General features: G+C 46.4%; 1 protein-coding gene across 1 annotated transcript; it reads right to left on the minus strand.

The window, feature by feature from the left end:
- On the minus strand, positions 1–20,211 carry GPKOW (G-patch domain and KOW motifs). The gene is made up of 13 exons (XM_024769241.1): positions 20,129–20,211; positions 6,833–7,300; positions 5,896–6,050; positions 5,672–5,796; positions 3,767–3,876; positions 2,754–2,967; positions 2,256–2,388; positions 1,475–1,601; positions 1,146–1,269; positions 985–1,054; positions 375–460; positions 222–281; positions 1–69 (listed from the first exon to the last, which is right to left on the minus strand). Exons 2-13 carry the CDS (start codon positions 6,988–6,990, stop codon positions 1–3), a joined length of 1,431 nt encoding a protein of 476 aa, XP_024625009.1. The 5' UTR covers positions 6,991–7,300; positions 20,129–20,211.
- Positions 20,212–20,418: the final 207 nt, after the last annotated feature.

Raw genomic sequence — 20,418 nt, forward strand, 5'->3', positions numbered from 1 at the left:
TCAGAGCTTCTGGACTCCGATAGTGAGCTCGGGAGCGGATGGATCCTTCCACTTGGTGAGCAGCCCAAGCTGGGCGGTGGGGCTGAAAAAAGGACTGGTTCCCACCTCAATCAGCGCAGCTCCCATCTCCACTCACAGCTCAGTACACCATTTATGATCTCGTTTTTGTTTTTGTTTTCTGTGGTACGCGGGCCTCTCACTGTTGTGGCCTCTCCCGTTGCCGAGCACAGGCTAACAAGAGCCCGGCTCTGCTCTCTGTCCCGGTCCAGCAGACGGCCCACCTAGAGTAGGGGCGGGTGGAGTCAGCAAGGCCAACCCAGACTCAGGGACACTCCCGGAGTGCTCCCGCGCCCATTCCCAGGTCTTGGACTCACCCTTCCAGCCCATGGCCCCAGCACCACCATCACCCGGTTGCCCTGGACCTTAGGGACCAGGGTCTCCAGCATGTCTTCCCTCAGGCCTGTGGACAAGGAGAGGGGAGTGAGACCCGCAGCAAGGGTCAGCCCAGTCAGGGTCCTGTCAGAAGGGCCTTTCCTGGATTCTCTGGTGCCACTCTGTGCCTGTTGACAGATGCGAGGCCCCCACATCCATTTCACAGAGGAGGAAACCTAAGGAGCAGTTCCTGGCAATAGTTGTAATAAAGGGAGCATTTATGTATGATGATGATGGGTGGGGGTGATAACAGATACCATTTATTGTGGGCACGTTGTATGCCCTGCCCTGCACGGGGAGCTTACACACATCCCTACAAGGCACCAGTTATAAGAGGGAGAAATAGGTTATCTCCATGCTAATTTTGCAGAAGAGGAAAGTGGGGCTCAGATATTCACCATCATGGAAGCGTCTAATGATCTGTTAGAGGATGCTGGGCCTTGCAAAAAACCTAACTCTGTCCAACCTCCCGCCTTTGGCCAGGCTCTTGGCCCAAGACAGCCCTCTTGGGCCAAGAGGGCCAACAACCCGATGGCCATCCCTCAGACTCACCTTCCAGGACCTGGCCTTCATCTGTCCGACACACACAGGTATCTGGGCTCAGGACATCTTCGATTGTCATCTGGGGAAAGGGCCAGGGGATATGAGAATGTTAGAGAGCTAAGTGGGCCCAGTCCCTGGGGAGGAAGCGGACCCAGGTGCAGGGCTCCCACCTTGGTGTTGTAATACTGGCCACCCTTGTGCAGCTTGTCCACAAACCGCACACGCAGGTCCCTGTGCAGCCAGTGCTGACTCCTGGGAGCTGCTTTCTCACTCTTGGCTGCAGGCTCATCCTGTCTGTGGAGCGGGGCCAACACCAGGCTTAGTTCTTTATCAGAGGCACATTCTGGTCATCCCACCTTTGCCGATGTCTTAAAACCCACTCATAATGCCATTCCTAATTCCTTCTAGGCACGTGCCTTGCCCTAGAAGCCTTCTCTGACTGCTGGAGCCTCCCCACAGCCCTGACCCCTACCTCCCTCTGAGATGCTCAGGGTCCCACCGGTCTGGATGGTGTTTCCGCTTCCTCGCTGAGTCCTCCTGCCGGACGTGGAGGTCCTGATCCTGAAGGGCCTTCCATGATGAGGCTGTTCCATTCTGTTGCCTTGGGGAAGTTTTGCTCACCTGGCCTGTTCAAGGGGATGTGGGGAGAACCAGGAAACAACCTCAATGTCTCCCTCTCTTCCCTTCCAGGCTACACCTCAGCCTCAGGCCACCTCCCAACTGCCAAAGTGCCCGTCTCACCATCAAGCCTTTGTCTGGGCTATTAGAATGCTCTCCCCTTCCTTTCAACTGTCTCAGCCTCCTTCAGGAAGCCTTGCTCAACCACCCTAGCCTGTCCTGTCAGTGCTTACCTGAGTCAGCTGCCTAGGGTGGGTTAGGGACTCCTGGAGGGCTGTCAGCTCCCATCTCCTATGTGCCAAACGGATCCATCCTACTGACGTGCCTAGAATGCCTTCCTCCCCATCATGCCCTAGTCCTAGCTGCTGTCAGTCCCTAGCAAAAGAGAGGTTCACCACCCCAAAGAGACAAAGACATCCCAAGGGTAGGAACTGGTTTCCACACTTGTTCCTTCTTCCTCAGAAAGAGGCTAAAGACCCAAGGGTACTAGATCAACCTCTCTTCAATCAAACTGAATAAACCACTATGTTCATTCTCACCTCTTAACTGTGACCAGAAGTCACTCTTGCCAGGCAGACCACTGTCCTGCCCCTCTGCAGATTTAACCCCCACCCCAGGAATACTTCTCCAACTCCCCCAGCTAGGTTAAGAGGCTCACTCACTCAGATCCAAGGAGTTCTTGTCAAACTCCTGCTGGGAGACAGGCCGCAGGCAGTACTCACTAACAGTCACCACGCGGCTCCCCACAGCCAGACGGACCATGGCCCGAGCATTGTCAGGGTCGAGGCCTTCCACCTAAAGTGTTGGGGGGGAAGAAGTGAGTGGACCTGACCCACGTTCCTAGGACCACGCTGTCCACCCTTACTTCTAATAGGCCTGACCCCTGTGCCTCTCCCGGCAGACTGTGGGGCTTGGATACACTTTATGTAATCCTCAGGGACTTGTGGCATATGGCATTCTCTCCCTTTTAGTTGAAAACTGAGGCTCAGAAAGGCCCAGCAAGCAGTCCTGAGTTACTGAATGAAGCGGCAGGCCAGGCAGTCCTGAAAGACAAGGACTTCCAGCCTTTATACCCCAAACCCAATTCTGCCTCCCTCTGACCCTCATGTCAATTTTCCCTGCTGCCTGTCTTGGGCTCCAGGCACATCTTGGTTCCTTACCTTCCCATAGAGGCCTCGGTGAGGGCCAGAAAGAACCATCACAGCTCCTCCAGGCACCAGTCCTTGAGGCTGGTCTTCCTTATCCTTCTCTTGCTCCTCATCTGGCCTCAGCAGGTGGTGGGGGCTGGTGGGGGCCAGGGCCTGGAACTCAGTCAGGTTGGCGCCCAGCCCTAACCCCTTGGGCCTCAGTGAGTTGACCCGGGGCTTCACCACTCTGCAGGGAACACAGAATATGGGCTTGTTGGGGGGATGCATCAGTCTTCAGCACTCCGGTCCCCACCCCTACCCCCAACCACCACCCAAATCCCAACCTATCAATATATTTGAGAGTATCCTTCCCAATCTCATATTAGGGACTATTTCTGACCTGCAGAAATGGCAATTTTACTTGGTTCAACCTAATAACCTACAGTGTATAACATCTATGACACAGTATTTACAGTGGGATATGAGGCAGATCCCAATAACAAAATATACTAATTTTTCTACAGGGGAAACCATGACTATTCATACCAAGCAAGAGAAACAGATTGTAAAAAGCTCAGTGTCAATTCAGTTCACCTTTGGCTGCCAAATAGTTTATGGAAAAAAAAAAGTTTGGTTTTCAGAATTCTTTAGAGTTTGGAACTGTGGAGAACGGATTGTAATCTGTATGATCATGATAACAGCAAGTGTTTAGCCTATGCTTATCTGGGGCCAGGGCCTACTGTAAGTGCTTTATGTGTATCATTTCACTTAACTCTCACAACAGCCCTGGGAAGTCAGTACTGTTATTATCCCCATTTTTCAGATGAGGAAGCTGATGCCCAGAGAGGCAATCTTTACAGAATAGGATCTCTTAATGGAGTTTCAAAGGGCAAATAGGAGGCTTAAAGAGTAGTGGAAGGGGCTACTGAAATACGTAGGGTGGTAATGTGCCCTCTCCCTGCCTGGATGGTTCTAGGTGGGCGGTAACCATGGGGGTCTGTTCCCTGGCCCGTCTGCTGTCCCCTGCCCCTAGCCTAGAAACTCACTGATTGAAGGTACGGCCGATGCCCTCGCCAGGTTTCCAGCCCATGCCCCGCAGCATGGCCAGCCCATAGGCCTCTACAGGGACTGCCTCATAATCAGCCTCCTCCGGCACCTATGGGTTTAGGCAGAGGAAGGACGGTCAGGCTTGGCTTACAGTGGGCCCTCTGAAGTGTACTTGCTATCACCCACTGGGTGACCTTCGAGACTTCTTTTCCCGTCAGCTCAAGGGTGAATTTTTATTTCCTCTTGCCATCCCTCACTTTATTCCTCCATGTTCAGTCCTTGGACAAATCTTTATAAAGCACCTATTCTGTGCCAGCTACCGTTCTAGGTGCTGGGGATAAAACAGTGAACAAAATAGACAAAAACTCCTGCCCTTTGTGTGGCTTACATTCTAGTTGTGGAGACAGAATAAATAAAATTCATAAAACATGATATGCCAGGTAGTGATAAGTCATATGAAGAAAAATAAAGCAGGTTAAGGGAATGCAGAGGGCTGAAGAAAGGAGTGTCACTGAGTTCATATTTGAGCAGAGACCAGAAGAGAGACAGAGGGAACCCTGAAGATAAGAGTCCTCCAGAGAGAACAGTAAGAGCAAAGGCCCTGAGGCAGGACAAGATCTGCTATGTGTGGAGAGCATTATAAAAGTCAATCTGACTGAAACAGATGTGGAGGCAAAGAGGGGTGGTAAGGGATTAATCAGGAGAGCTGGGCAGGAGCCACGATAGGGTGGCAGCCACAAGGGGACCAGTGAGGAAGTTACTGCAATAGTCCAGATGAGAAATGCTGGTGGCTCAGACCAGAGAAGTGGTAGTGGTGATGGTGAGAAGTGGTCAGATTCTGGTTGTATTTTGGAGAGGAAGGATGGATGGAACTGTGATCAACTGAGATGCAGAAGGCTCTGAGAAGAGGGAAAATTAGAGAAAGGAGGCCAAAGCTGGAACAGGATGGAGAGTGAAGTGAAGGTCTTTTTAAGATGAAAGATACCAGAGGATGCCTGAAGGCTGATGAGAACCGTTCAGTCGAAAGAGTCTCTCTGGTTTGGGGCTATAGGAGAACTAGGACCCAAACAAGCATTGCCAAAAAATTGTGAACGAAGAGGTGAAAAGTAGGGTCCATGGGTATGAAAGACAGACTTGGTTACTTCTGTGGACACACCCCTCACCTCTCCTGTTATCACCTCCCATCATCACTCCCTCAATTCTTTATATTCGCTCTAGACACACCACAGATTGTCACTGATGGACACACACCACACTGATTTTCTGCCACCACGCCACTGTCTGGGTGGTTGCTGCCATTAGGAGCACTCATCCTCCTCTTCCCTCTCACTAAGCCCTACCTGTCTTCCCGGCCTCACTCCTACCACTCTGATCTGAGTCTCCATCACCTCTAGCCTGGACTGCTGCTCTCCTTGCCTCCACCTCTGCTTACTAGTCTGTTCTGCTTGTAGCAGCAAGAGAGAGCCTGTCAAATCATAAGTCTTGTCCCTTCTCTGCTCAGAGCCCTCCCATGGCTCTCACCTCACTCAGAGTAAAAGCCAAAGTCCTCACCATGGCCCACTTCTGACCTAACCTACTACTCTTCCCTGTCACTCATTCCACTCCAGCTACGTTGGTCTCCTTGATGTTCCTCAAACACTCCAGGCAGAGTCTACCCTCAGGATCTTTATATTTCCTGTTCCCTTTGCTCAGCTCCTTCAGATAATCCCAGAATCCAAGTATCTTTTCACACCTCAATATCTGGATTCATTTGTTAATGCTTCCAAAAAGGATGGAAGGAGGCAGGGCGAGGCAGCAGGCCTTTAGTACACACACAGACTTTGCCTGCTGTGTGCAGGGACACAGGTCCGAGCAAACAGGGCAGTGAGAGACTGGAGAAGGAGGGAGGCCAGGGGCCAGCTCACTGTCTCAGCCCGGGGTTCGCTGTCTGCCCCTTCCCCGTTGGGGGTGCATCCTTTCTGGATCATGGGGATAGCGAGCGTGGGGTCGACACCCGCATTCTCTCTCTCCTCCAGAGACTTCGTGGATTCTAAAGAAGAATGGGAGGGAGCAATGAGGTTCCACCCTATCCTTCCATTTTCCTCCCCTTCTTCCTTCACTAGGGCAAGGCAAAGGAGGGAGCACTCACCCTCAATGAGCTCCTTCACAGCCTGGGACAGCATCCCATCCACCAAGACCTCAGTATGTGTGGATGGCCCAGGGGCCTGGGTCGGTGGCTGCCTAAGATGGCCATTCTGGATCAAAGGGATGACAAGTTCCTTGGGGGCTTCTGAGGGCTGCACACTGATGTGGACACAGAGGGGTGAAGTTGGGAGAGTAGCACAATCAGTGAGTTCTGAGCCACAACCCTTCATTCAGAAGAAACACAAGAGCCAAACACACCCCCAGCCCCATTGACTACACCCTCCCTTCTCCTGTCTGGCTCTCCTGTTATACCTCTGGTGGTGCTTTCTTTGGATTCTCTCCCCCACCCCCAACTCTTAAATGTCAGTGCCTTCGAAGAATCAGTCCTCAGTTCTGGACCCTCTGTTCATCTCAAGACCCACTTCTGTGGTTTCCACTATGACCTAAAAATCACCATCTTCAGCCCAGACTCTCCCCAGCTCCGGGCTCCACACCAGCCTCCTAGATGGTTGATTCTCTTCTGGAAGTCCCTCCCTCAGACTTTCCTTTCCTAATTAAGCTGACGATAGCCTCCCCCAACCTCAATCTGCCACTCCATCCTGCTCCCCGTATGGGAGAAGCCCCAACGCTTCACCTGGGACACTAGGAGTCCTGTCATTCTCCCCTCCTTTCCTTCTTTCAGAACGCACGCTCCTCGGGGTCCCCAAGTCCTAAAGACACACCCTCTCAGGAATACATCCTCTCCTCTCAATCCCCTCGGCCAACAGGTCCAATTTCCCCACCTCCCCCACTAACTCCCGCCTTCTGACCTCCACGGATCTTCTCCGGCTGTGCTTCAGACTTCCCAGGCCACTGTCACCAAGAAAATCAACTCAAGATTCCACCCTCCCGCAGGCACCCACCGCACCGCTTTCCAAGGGATGAAACACCCAGCGCTTCACCTCTGCAGCTCCCTCCGTTTCTCGGTCTTCAAGAAATCCTTCTCCGGAGCCGCGTCTCCCGCCAGCCATCTCCGGGCGGACGTGCGACTGAAGGTGAATGAAATTGGGGCACTGGAGGCTCCCGCAGGCCACAAAACACCATCCTTGGCGTCCGCCATCTTCCCCTCGTCCCAGGCCGGCGCGCTGCTCGCTGGGAAGTTTAGTTTGCGCTCGCTGTGCTGGGGCTTGACCACCGGCGCTACAACTACCTTTCCCAGGAAACACTGTGGCACCGCCAGGCGAAGGCGGATAGGGGCAGTAGGAAGTAATTGCCGCTCTTTTTAACTTCACAAGAGCGCGTGGCGTACAGGGAAATGTAGTTCTTGGGGAAGGTAGGCGTGGTAGAAGGTGGCTTCCTTCTTGCTAAGTCGTCACTCCTTCGTGTAGGCGTTTATTGGTCGCCTACTGTGTGCACGTTACTGTGCCCTACTGGTGTGGGAAATGTAGGTAAAATAAATCATTAAAAAAAAAAAATCTGGGCTTCCCTAGTGGTGCAGTGGTTAAGAATCCGCCTGCCAACGCAAGAGACACGGGTTCGAGCCCTGGTCCGCGAAGATTCCACATGCCGCGGAGCAACTAAGCCTGTGCACCACAGCTACTGAGCTTGCCCTCTACAGCCCGCGAGACACAACTACTGAGGCCACTCACCTAGAGCCCATGCTCCCAACAAGAGAAGCCACCACAATGAGAAGCCCACTTACCACAACGAAGAGTAGCCACCCCCGCCCCCCGCTTGCAACAACCAGAGAAAAGCCCGCGTGCAGCAACAAAGACCCAACGCAGCCAAAAATAAATAAATAAAATTAAATAGATTTATTAAAAAAAAAGAGAAAAAAATCTGTGAGTGCCAGTTGTGTACAATAATAAATAATAGACATGTAAGTGGTACCTACAAGATGACAGATTTAATAGTGGACAAACTCTAGATTCAAATACAGTTGACCTTTAGATAACACGGGTTTGAACTGCGAGGGTCCACTTATACGTGGATATTTTTCACTAAACAACCTACTACGGTACTACATGATGCAAGATTGGTTGAATACGAGGATGCAGAACATGGAGAGCAGACTGTAAAATTATACGGGGATTTTAGGGACTTCCCTGGTGGCCTAGTGGTTAAGAATCCACCTGGGGGTGTGTGTGTTGTGATGAATTGGGAGATTGGGAACGACATATATACACTAATATGTATAAAATGGGTAATAAGAACCTGATGTATAAAAAAATAAAATTCAAAAAAAAAAGAATCCACCTGCCAATGCAGGGGACACGGGTTCGAGCCCTGGTCCGTGAAGACCCCACATGCCGCGGAGCAACTAAGCCCAAGCGCCGCAACTATTGAGCCTGCACTCTAGAGCCCGCGAGCCACAACTACAGAGCCCACGTGCCACAACTACTGAAGCCTGCGTGCCTAGAGCCAGTGCCCTGCAACAAGAGAAGCCACCGTAATGAAAAGCACACGCACTGCAATGAAGAGTAGCCCCCACTGGCCGCAACTAGAGAAAGCCTGTGCACACCAACGAAGACCCAACACAGCCAAAAAAAAAAAAGTTATATAGGGATTTTAGACTGCGCTGGGTCAGTGCCCCTAATGCCTACATTGTTCAAGGGTCAACTGTATTAATAAAATAGTCTGGCCTCCTCTCTAGAGGCCCCAAGTCTAGTGGGGAACAGTGACACTCAAAACAGATTTAAAAAAAAATAGTTTCTACCAACTTTAAATATGTTGTGAGAGCCAGGTCCTAAGCCCTCAGAAGATTAATGAGACAGACGCCTCTGAGTAGGACCTTTAGAGTTTGTGAAGTAGAAGAGTGATACTTAAACAAATAGTCACAAGAAAGAATACTACAAATCTGCTAAAAATTCATCCCAAGGAAATCATCCAAGATGTGCAAAACTATTTTTATATGAGATTCATCAGAGTATTGTAACAAAAGCTTGAAGACCACTTAAATGAACAACAAAAGGGGATGGGCTAAATGAATTATAGCACATGGTTTGGGTGGAATGAATATACTAGAGCCTTTAAATGTGAAACTATATATATAATTAAATGAAATGGGGACATAGTCACAATGTTTGGAAAGTAGAATAGTATGGTGGGTCAGAGGTTGCTCTTGAAAACAGGAAGCCCAATATTCAATCAATTTTGTGGCCATGTTTTGAGGCTTACAAGCCCTGGGCATCCTGGGATGGGCCCTGGTATCTCAAGGGAGAAGCCATTTTGGTTTTCAAAATATACAACAATAAAAAAAACTTTAAATTTTTATTTTGAAATACTTTTAGACTAAAAGAAATGTTGAAAAAATAGTACAGAGAGTCCCTGTATATCTAGATCCCCCCTAAACATTTTATATAACAATAGTATAATTATCATAATCAGGAAATTAACATTGATGCAATACAATTAACTAAATGATAATTTTCTGTTCCAGGATTCAATCTGGGATCATACTTTGCATATAATGCTAATGCCTTTTAAAAAATTTTTATTTTATTTTATTTTATTTATTTTTGGCTGCTTTGGGTCTTTGTTGCTACGCACGGGCTTTTCTCTGGTTGTGGCGAGCGGGGGCTACTCTTCGTTGAGGTGCGCAGGCTTCTCTTGTTGTGGAGCACGGGCTCTTGGTGTGTGGGCTTCAGTAGTTGTGGCACGCAGGCTCAGTAGTTGTGGCTCCTGGGCTCTAGAGCGCAGGCTCAGTAGGTTTGTCTGCCAGCTCGTGGGCTCTGGAGCGCAGGTTCAGTAGTTGTGGCACACGGGCTTAGTTGCTCTGCGGCATGTGGGATCTTCCCGGGCCAGGGATCAAACCCGTGTCCCCTGCATTGGCAGTACGACTCTTAACCACTGCGCCACCAGGGAAGCCCCGGTAATGCCTTTTTAAGTCTCCTCCAATCTGTGAAAATTCCTGTTCTTTCCTTGTCTTTCATGACCTTAACATTTTTGAAAAGTACAGTTCAGTTATTTTGTAGAATGTCCCTCAGTTTGGGCTTCTCTGATGAGTTCTTACAATTAGGCTGAGGTTATGGGTTCCTGGCAAGAATGACACAAAGGTAATGTGCCCTTCTCATCACATCATATCAGAGGGTTCACAATATTATATCTTATTACTAATGATATGAACATTGCCCGGGAGGTGAACTGTCCATGGTTGAAGTGATATCCATTTCCTGAAGCAGCCACCTGAGACAGTGTGCACAATACAGGCTTACACAGGCTAGGGCCAGAGGTCCCTGAGGGTCTTGCCTTCTGGGTTGGTTCACACTGGTCTCTGACTCACTCCTGACATGTGCCACAGAGCTCATGCCAAGTCCTGATGCAAAACTTTGTGGTGAAAATGTAATGGGAGAAAAGACACTTTTTTTCCTATCTTTCCTTCATTCTGAAAACAAAATCAGGAAATTTTTTCTATACAAGCATTGAGAAAAGTATTTGCTTGCCATACAATGAAGGAAGAATATGAAAGTTTTGCAAATTCAACCATTTATTCTTTTGTTCATTGAATAAACATTAATTGAGCACCTACTCTGTTACATGCCCTTCCTTCAAGGTACTCATATGGGATTATGGGAAAAACCCATGGTTACCAGTGTGGTTATGGCTGCAGACAAACAGGCCTGTGGGAAGGGGTGGCTGAGAAGACAGAAAGGGATTAGTTGTACATGATACCACTTCTAAGAGGGGCTGAAGATTTAAAAAGCTTTCTAAAAGATGGCAGGAAGTGAATCTGGAGCGATGTGCAGTGGCTTGGTCATGGGTAGTGAGGAATTCAAGGCTTAGGACTTTCTGCTGCATGTGATGAGAGAGTCATGAGAAGGTTATGTGACGTGACAAAATTCGTGTTTTAAAAAAGTAATGTAGGGGGACTTTCCTGGTGGCACAGTGGTTAAGAATCTGCCTGCCAGTGCAGGGGACACGGGTTTGAGCCTTGGTCTGGGAAGATCCCACATGCCGCGGAGCAACTAAGCCCGTGCACCACAACTACTGAGGCTGTGCTCTAGAGCACGCGAGCCACAACTACTGAGCCCACGTGCCACAACTACTGAAGCCCGCGCGCCTAGAGCCCGTGCTCCACAACAAGAGAAGCCACCGCAGTGAGAAGCTCACATACCGCAACGAAGAATAGGCCCCACTCGCCATAACTAGAGAAAGCCCACGTGCAACAACGAAGACCCAATGCAGCTAAAATAAATTTAAAAAAAAAAGTAATATAGGGACTTCCCTGGTACTCCAGTGGTTAAGACTCTGGCTTCCATTGCAGGGGGCGTGGGTTCGGTCCCTGGTCGGGGAAATCCAGCATGCCAGGCAGTGTGGCCAAAAATTTAAATAAAGAAATAAAAATTAAAAAGTAATGTATATCAAAGGTATAGGGACAATGTACTCAATACACAAAGAACTCCTGTAGTTCAATAACTGTAAAAGGCAAGCAACCCCCAACTGAAAAATGGGCAGTGGACATAACTAGGTGGTTCACGAAATGGGAAATACAAATAGCCATGAAGCACATGTAAAGATTCTCAACCTCACTAATACTCAAAGCAATGCAAATAAATAAATAATAAAATGTTGTTCTTCATTTAACTCATTGGTAAAGACCAAAAGTAAAAATGACAAATACTTCTGTGGTAAGTTCTCTATGCCAATTGCCCAACTAAGCACTCATTTAGTCCTCCAAAGGATTCTGTGATGTAGGAACTATTTTAAAAATCCATTTTACATATAAGAGAACTGCAGCACAGAGAGGGTAACTGAGTTGGCCAAGATCACAAAATAGTAAGTACTATGGATGATGCCCAGAGTTACTAAAGATGGAAGAAAATGGGCACGTTCATACACAGCTGATAAGGGCACAAATTGATTCAACATTTATCAGGGGCAGTACAATAATATATATGCCTTTCCTGACCCAGTGACTCCATTTCTAAGACTAGATCTGAAGGAAAGAATGGAAAATTGGGGCAGGATGTTCTGTATGCTAATGAGTGAATGTATGTCACACTTTTACTAAAAAGGTTTAAAAATTCTTCAGGGCTTGACAAGGAACAATAGCTACAATATTTTGTTAAATGGAGAAAGCAATTTGAGGACTATGTAGGGAATTTCTGGGAAATTAATAACATTCTCTTATTTAACCTGGTGAGAGTCACACAGGTACTGTACTGATTTTACAATTTGTCAAACTGTTCATGTATGTTGTATGCATGTTCTTCTCTATTAGGTATATTTCACTTTTTTAAAAAATAGAGAAGCACTTCCAGAATAGTAGCACTAGGAGCTTGGTAGACCTTGTCCTCAACAAAGCAACCCTAACTACTGAAAATTATTTTTTTTTCTGAAAATTATTTTTTAAAACAACACTTTAAAGTCTCTGGGAATTGCGTAAGGGCATACAGGAAATGGCGAAACATTTGTTCAAGAAACTCCAATAAATCACTGTAAGAACACCAAGAGTCTGGCACTTGATCCATGACTTGCTCCCTCCTTGAACCCCAGCGCAGTGTGACAAAAAGAAGCTCTACTCCAGGACAGTGTGGCCAAGAACATGGGGCTCTCTCTCCCTCCAGTTCCCAGTCTACGGCAGTGGTTTCTCCTCATGAGGGGTAGGCTATCTGCTTGTCTTATCTCCTCCAGCCCCATGTTACAGAAGCTCTATTCTGGGAACGCATGACTAATAGGTCTGGGGCTCTCTTCTACCACCCAGACCCCATTCTTAGGGTGGAAGCTTTACCCCAGTGTGGCAGACCAAGCATACTGGGCCCCAAGTGCCCACTCCACAGCTTACTGTTAGAGTGGGGGTTCCACACTGGGAAAGACAAGCAGATAATACCAAGGGATATAACCTCCCCAGCACCCTGCTCATAGAAGATCGAGTGTCAGTCACTCCAAGAGAAGTGGGCTTCTGATCCACCCCCAGCTCTTGAGGGGGAGTAAAAAGAACAGAGAGTTTAATAGCTCTCCTTAAGGGGACTGATTTACTTGGACAGAAAGTCAAGAAGTTAAAGAATAAGGGCTTTATGAGCAATTAAGAGGTGGCTGGTATCTCCAAGATAGCAACAAGCAAAACAGAGAAACAGCTAAGAAGAATCCTTCTAGGGTCAGAGCAAGCCACAAAGACTGCTCTCAAAGACTACACCATTCTTATACCTGAAACACTGTAAATCAACTATTCTTCAATTTAAAAAAAAGATTAAAAAAAAGACCACCCAGGGCTTCCCTGGTGGCGCAGTGGTTGAGAATCTGCCTGCCAATGCAGGGGACACGGGTTCGAGCCCTGGTCTGGGAAGATCCCACATGCCGCGGAGCATCTAGGCTCGTGAGCCACAACTACTGAGCCTGCGCGTCTGGAGCCTGTGCTCCACAACAAGAGAGGCCGCGATAGTGAGAGGCCCGCGCTCCACGATGAAGAGTGGCCCCCGCTTGCCGCAACTAGAGAAAGCCCTCGCACAGAAACAAAGACCCAACAGAGCCATAAATAAATAAATATATATTAAAAAAAAACAACCACCCCATATTTTAATTGAAAAGGGGGCCTGACTTTAATTGAATAAGACTTTAATTGGTTAACTGGAAAAAATTATGCACCAAGGTACTGTAAAAAATTAGTACCGGTTAAGCTAGGTATGGTATCAATACAGGCAGACCAGCCAGAAATTAAACCAGGAGATCAGGGAAAGAAACAAAGAGAGCCTGGATAAAAGCAAGGTCATTCCAGGGTGACTGTGCTCATGCCCAAGCCTGAACCCTTTGAAGAAGGACATCAGGTGGAAATAGATATGACTAAATTAGTCCAGTCAAGTCACTAAACAAGTAAACAAGCAAATGAAAACAAAAATGGGCAGATCAATATCTAGAGTTGCTATAATATATTATCTAAAATGTTCAGTGAAATATACAGAGAAACAAGAAAATGTGACCCATACATGGCAGGAGCAGGCGGAACAGGAAACAGAAACTGTTAAAGGGCCCAAATGTAGGACCTAACAGATAAAGACTTCAAAGAGAAACAGGAAGGAAGGGGGCAGGGTACAATCTTTAAAAGAATGACACACCAGTTGAGGATAAGACATAAACTGGTTAGAACCAACTAGGTCCAAGATGGCAGAAGATTCAACTTCCAAGAGACCTGGAGCCTCATTATATGCTCATTTTAATATATTAGCATAGGCTAAATGACACACCCATAGGCACCATGACAGTTCTGAGGCTAAACATAGAAGGCCAAAAAGTAGGTGGTAGCCAAATCCTGGAAATCCTTGCCCCTTCTCCAAAATAGTTGGAATAATCTTCCCACTCATTAGTCCACAAAATTACCCAGCCCATAAAAACTAAATACCGCATATTTCAGGGCCTCTCGCCTTCTGAGCTGGTCCACACTCTGTCTGTGGAGTGTATTTCTCCCAGGGCCACTCTCACCTTTTGAGACAGAGTGCATTCTGTCTATGGAATGTGTATCTCTCTAAATAAATCCACTTTTTACCTATCACTTTGTCTCTCACTGAATTCTTTCTGTGATGAGACATAAAGAACTAGAGCTTCATTAAGTCCTGAGACCAGGTGTGTGATTTCAATTAAAAGACAGTGGGTTTAAGTCCCAATCTGGGTTTCAGCTGGACTTGAGTTCCAGTCTGAGGTGTACGGTTTCAAAAACAGCTATTAAATTTGTTTAAAGAAGTAAGAAATCATGTATAAAGACGTAAGAGAGGAAAAAGTGATGTGATGACAGGAGCAAATATAAAGAGATTGGAAGACGCTATGCTTCTGGCTTTGAAGATAGAAAAAGGGGCCACAAACCAAGGGATATAGGTGGCCACTAGAAACCAGAAAAAGCAAGGAAACTGATTCTCCCCTAGAGCCTCCGGGAGGAATGTAGCCCTAACAACACCTCGAATTTAGGAACTCTGACCTCCAGAACTGAACCAAGATGGCGGAGTAGAAGGACGTTCTCTCACTTCCTCTGGTGAGAACACCAGAATCACAACTAGCTGCTGAACAATCATCGACAGGAAGACACTGGAACTCACCAGAAAAGACAACCCACATCCAAAGACAAAGGAGAAGCCAAAATGAGACAGTAGGAGGGGCGCAATCACAGTAAAATCAAATCCCATAACTGCTGGGTAGGTGACTCACAGACTGGAGAACACTTATACCACAGAAGTCCACCCACTGGAGTGAAGGTTCTGAGCCCCACGTCAGGTTGCCAACCTGGGGGTCTGGCAACGGGAGGAGAAATTCCTAGAGAATCAGACTTTGAAGGCTAGTGGGATTTGATTGCAGGACAGGACTGGGGGAAAAAGAGACTCCACCCTTGGAGGGCACACACAAAGTAGTGTACGCATCGGGATCCAGGGGAAGGAGCAGTGACCCCAGGGGAGACTGAACCAGACCTACCTGCTAGTGTTGGAGGGTCTCCTGCAGAGGCGGGAGGTGGTTGTGGCTCAGTGTGGGTACGGGGACACTGGCAGCAGAAGTTCTGGGAAGTACTCCCAGAGTCTGCCATTGGCCCCACCAAGGAGCCCAGGGGGGCTTCAGTGTTGGGTTGCCTCAGGCCAAACAACCAACAGGGAGGGAACTCAGCCCCACGCATCAGCAGTCAGTGGATTAAAGTTTTACTGAGCTCTGCCTACCAGAGCAACAGTCAGCTCTACCCACCACCAGTCCCTCCCATCAGGAAACTTGCACGAGCCTCTGAGATAGCCTCATTCACCAGAGGGCAGACAGCAGAAGCAAGAAGACTACAACCCTACAGCCTGTGGAATAAAAAACACATTCACAGAAAGATATACAAGATGAAAAGGGAGAGGGCTATGTACCAGATGAAGGAACAAGATAAAACCCCAGAAAAACGAGTAAATAAAGTGGAGATACGCAACCTTCCAGAAAAAGAATTCAGAATAATGATAGTGAAGATGATCCAGGACCTCGGAAAAAGAACGGAGGCAAAGATGGAGAAAAGGCAAGAAATGTTTAACAAAGACATAGAAGAATTAAAGAACAAACAAACAGAGATGAACAATACAATAACTGAAATGAAAACTACACTAGAAGGAATCAATAGCAGAATAATTGAGGCAGAAGAACGGGTAAGTGACCTGGAAAACAGAATGCTGGAATTCACTGCTGTGGAACAGAATAAAGAAAAAAGAATGAAAAGAAATGAAGACGGCCTAGGACCATCTTCCTTCCCAAGTCCAGGAAGCACAGAGGGTCCCATACAGGATAAACCCAAAGACAAACACGCTGAGACACATAGTAATCAAACTGGCAAAAATTAAAGACAAAGAAAAATTATTGAAAGCAGCAAGGGAAAAATGACAAATAATATACAAGGGAACTCCCATAAGGTTAACAGCTGATTTCTCAGCAGAAACTCTACAAGCCAGAAGGGAGTGGCAGGATGTACTTAAAGTGATGAAAGGGAAGAAGCTACAACCAATATTACTCTACCTGGAAAGGATCTCATTCAGATTCGATGGAACAACCTAAATGCCCATTGACAGATGAATGGATAAAGAAGAAGTGGTATATATATACAATGGAATATTACTCAGCCATAAAAAGGAGCAAAATTGGGTCATTTGTCAAGATGTGGATGGATCTAGAGACTGTCATACAGAGTGAGGTAAGTCAGAAAGAGCAAAACAAATATCGTATATTAATGGATGTATGTAGAACGTAGAAAAATGGTACAGATGAACTGGTTTGCAGGGCAGAAATTGAGACACAGATGTAGAGAACAAACGTATGGACACCAAGGGGGGAAATTGGTGGTGGTGTGATGAATTGGGTGATTGGGATTGACATGTATATACTGATGTGTATAAAATTGATGACTAATAAAGACCTGCTGTTTAAAAAAATAAATAAAATTAAATTAAAAAAAATAGACGTAAGGGAAAGTATGATAAGAGTATCTCAAAAATAGAGGTCATCAATAAAGAAGTAAAGTTACAAAAGGACCAAGTGGAATTCCAGGAGCTGAAAAGTACTGTGAAATAAAATTTATATTTCATGGCAAGACAAGAAAAATTTAAACATAAAAATTCTTCTCTGTCCTTTGGCCTCCTCTCTCCCTGCACTGTGCATTGTGTATCTGCGTTATGCATCAGGCGCAGTGGTTGGGAATCCCCCTGTCAATGCTGGGGACACTGGTTCAATCCCTGGTCTGGGAAGATCCCACATGCCGTGGAGCAACTTAGGCCTGGGTGCCACAGCTGCTGAGGCTGCACTCTAGAGCCTGCGAGCCACAACTACTGAGCCTGCGTGTTGCGACTACTGTGGCCCACATGCCTAGAGCCCATGCTCCACAACTAGAGAAGCCCGCATGCACCGCAGTGAAGAGTAGCCCCCACTTGACTCAAGTAGAGAAAGCCTGCACGCAGCAACAAAGACCCAACACAACCAAAAAAAAAAAAAAAAAAAAAAGAATGATATAGCCATTGTGGATAGGACAAAAAGTAGAACCAATTAGGCTGGAGATGGCAGAAGATTTGACTTCCAGTAGACCTTGAGCCTCATTATATGCTCATTGTAATATATTAGCATGCTAAATGACACACCCACAGGCACCATCACAGTTCTGAGGCTGACTAAGAAAGGGCAAAAAGTAAGCGGTGGCCCAATTCCTGGAAAATTCCACTCCTTCCCCAAAGAGTTGGAATAATCCTCCCAGTTGTTAGCCTATGAAATTACCAAGCCCATTAAAACTAACCACCCCATGTTTTGGGACCACACTCTATGTGGAGTGTGTATGGAGTCTATGGACTGTGTATGTATCTCCCTAAATAAACCTACTTTCCTTCTTGGGGCAGAGCCCCCTTGCCTGCCCACTTGTATCCCTCACAAGAGTCCTATATTAATAAGTCTACTTCTTGCCTATTGCTTTGACTCTTGCTGAATTCCTTCTGTGCTGAGACATAAAGAACCTGAGCTTCAGTAAGTCTTGACACGAGGTGAGTGACTTTAATTAAAAGACAGTGGGTTTGAGTCCTAGCCCATGGGTTCAAGTCTGAATCTGAGTTTTGGCTTGGTTTGAATCCCATATGAGGTGCGATTGTGTTCTAATCTAATCAGACCAGGTGTGCAGGTTTCAGCATCAACAAGACAACTCCTTAAAAGATAATATTCCTTCTTGATCTTGTAACATGACCTACCATGATGATGCTTAGATATGGATTATGTAAACCATCAATAATACACCATTTGATGTACAGCCCTCTTTCTCAAAAAACATATAACTGTGCCTTGACTTCTAAGGGGTGGAGCAGTTCTCAGAGCTTTCTGAGATGCTCTTCCTGGGTTATAATCCTCAAATTTGGCTTGAATAAAAATTTCAATTTCTTTCTTAGATTGACTGATTAGTTTTTCATCCACAGTACAATAACCAAAATGAAAAATTAACCAGAGGGGCTAAAAGTAGATATGGGCTAGCAGAAGAAAGAAGCAGTGAACTAGGAGAGAGGGCAATACAGATTATGCAATTTGCAGAACAGACAGTAAAAGGAATCAAGAAAAAATGAACAGAGCATCAGACAAATATGGGACACCATTAGGTGCACCAACATATGTGTAACGGGGGTAGCAGAAGAAGTAGAGACATGGAGAGGAGCAGAGAAAAAATCCAAGGAAGTTACAGCTAAAAACATTCTAAATTTCAAGAAAAAAACTTTAATCTACATGTCCAAGAAGCTTAACCGACTCCAAGCAGGATAAAATACAAAGAGATAGATACCTAGGCACATCATAATCAAAAATATTAAAACCCCAAGAGAAAACTTGAAAGAACAAAGAGAAAAATGACTGATCATCTATTATACAAGGTAACCCCAATAAGATTACAAGCAGGCTTCTTATCAGAAACAGTGGGTCCAGAAAATAGCTAAGATCCTATTTAATAGTGACAGTCTGTATACTCTGCACCCACGATCTGGAAAAAAACAATGTCTGCTCTTGCTACTTCTATTCAATATTGTACTTGAAGATCTAGCCGGGAAAAGTAGGGAAGAAAAAGAAATAAAAGGCGTCCAGATTGGAAAGTGTTAAGAAAGGAAGGACAAGGAAGTTAAAAGAGTGAATTATTTCTGGCAAGGTCACCCTCACTTAGGGGGAAGACAAGGGAGAGTGTTTTAGGCAGATTACCTCACTAGTGCAGACCAGGAAAAATCACAGACTGATTGGCTTAAAATTCAAATGTAGGATAGCCTGAAACTACAGTTAGGTTAGTTATTAAGTATCAGTGGGGCTTAGCACAAGTCACTCCATTTTGGGCTACTTTTTTCTTTTTAACAAAAGGAAGATGTAAAACCATCTCTATTTGCAAACTAATGTTAAGGAATCCACTAAAAAAACAATTAGAACTAATAAGTTTGGCAAGGTTACAGGATAGAAGATCAATATACAAAAATCAACTGTATTTCTATAGACAAAAATGAAATTAAGGGGCTTCCCTGGTGGCGCAGTGGTTGAGAGTCCGCCTGCCGATTCAGGGGACACGGGTTTGTGCCCCGGTCCAAAAAAAAAAAAAAGAAATTAAGAAAATAATTCCATTTACAGCAGCCTCGAAACAATAAAATACTTTGGAACAAATTTAACAAAAGAGGCGTAAAAACTGTACTCTGGAAACTACAAAACAATGTTGAAAGAAATTAAAGACGACCAAATAAATGGAGAGACATCCAATATTGACTCAAGGCTTGTGCTGGATTCTCAGCTGGCCCTGTCCATTGCTCTCCTGCAGCACCCATCCTTCTCTACCACCCTCTCTCCACATCCAGGAACCCAAGATTCATTAAGGAAGTCTTGGCAGGATGGACTGTTCAAGCTTCCCAAAAGTACACAAGGTTTTAAAAACCGACTTCATTTGCCATGCTAAGAACTCTGGCTGGGAGGCCAGGGGATGTTGGGACAAGTGACTATCCATGATGTTATTGTCCTTACATTCCAACACTGAAGGGCTGAAGGATGAAAGAGGCTAAGAAAACCGTTAATGACCCTCCAATGAAACAGCGTAGGCCATTCCCCCTATATAAACATTCTAGCCTCATCTCGTTGAACTCATCCAGGCCTCACTCACCATTTACTACTTAGGCAGTGCCCCTCAAGTAACCATTCAGGCTCTGGCCACCAGAATGACCATCCTGATCCCGCCTTCTTAGCTAATAACCCTGGGACCAGCTATTTGAATAATCCTAAACACCTTCCTACCTACCTCTAATAACACGCAGATCCCGCCCCTTATATTAAACCCTTAGGCTCACCCGGCAGGGTGCTACTCCAGGATTCCGCTGCTGAAGATTCCAGGCCCCGCCCTCCAATCGGCCTAAAAATTTCAACCTTTTCCTGACCTTTCGAGCCGCTACCCCAGTGCGCTTATAGACTCCACCTTCTTGACTAACATTCCAGGCCCGCCCCTTAGCCAAATGCCCGCCCCCAACCCTCTCCAGGCCCCGCCTCCTCAGAAAGGCCACTCGAAACCCCGCTGACAAAAGTAAAGATCAAGCTCCGCACCCACAACTAATCTTGCAACGTTCACCTACTGCAGTAACCC

Source organism: Neophocaena asiaeorientalis, unplaced genomic scaffold (assembly GCF_003031525.2).
Source record: "Neophocaena asiaeorientalis asiaeorientalis breed wild unplaced genomic scaffold, Neophocaena_asiaeorientalis_V1.1 scaffold671, whole genome shotgun sequence".
In the NCBI taxonomy this organism is placed as follows: Eukaryota; Metazoa; Chordata; class Mammalia; order Artiodactyla; family Phocoenidae; genus Neophocaena; species Neophocaena asiaeorientalis.

Bases quoted from the DNA above. Each gene is read 5' to 3' on its own strand.
- GPKOW (XM_024769241.1), bottom strand. From the start codon at position 6,990: ATGGCGGACGCCAAGGATGGTGTTTTGTGGCCTGCGGGAGCCTCCAGT. The intron at 6,051-6,832 runs GTGAAGCGCTGG...TGTCCACATCAG, and splicing joins AAACGGAGGGAGCTGCAGAG to TGTGCAGCCCTCAGAAGCCC. The intron at 282-374 runs GTGAGTCCAAGA...CCCCTACTCTAG, and splicing joins TGGGGCCATGGGCTGGAAGG to GTGGGCCGTCTGCTGGACCG.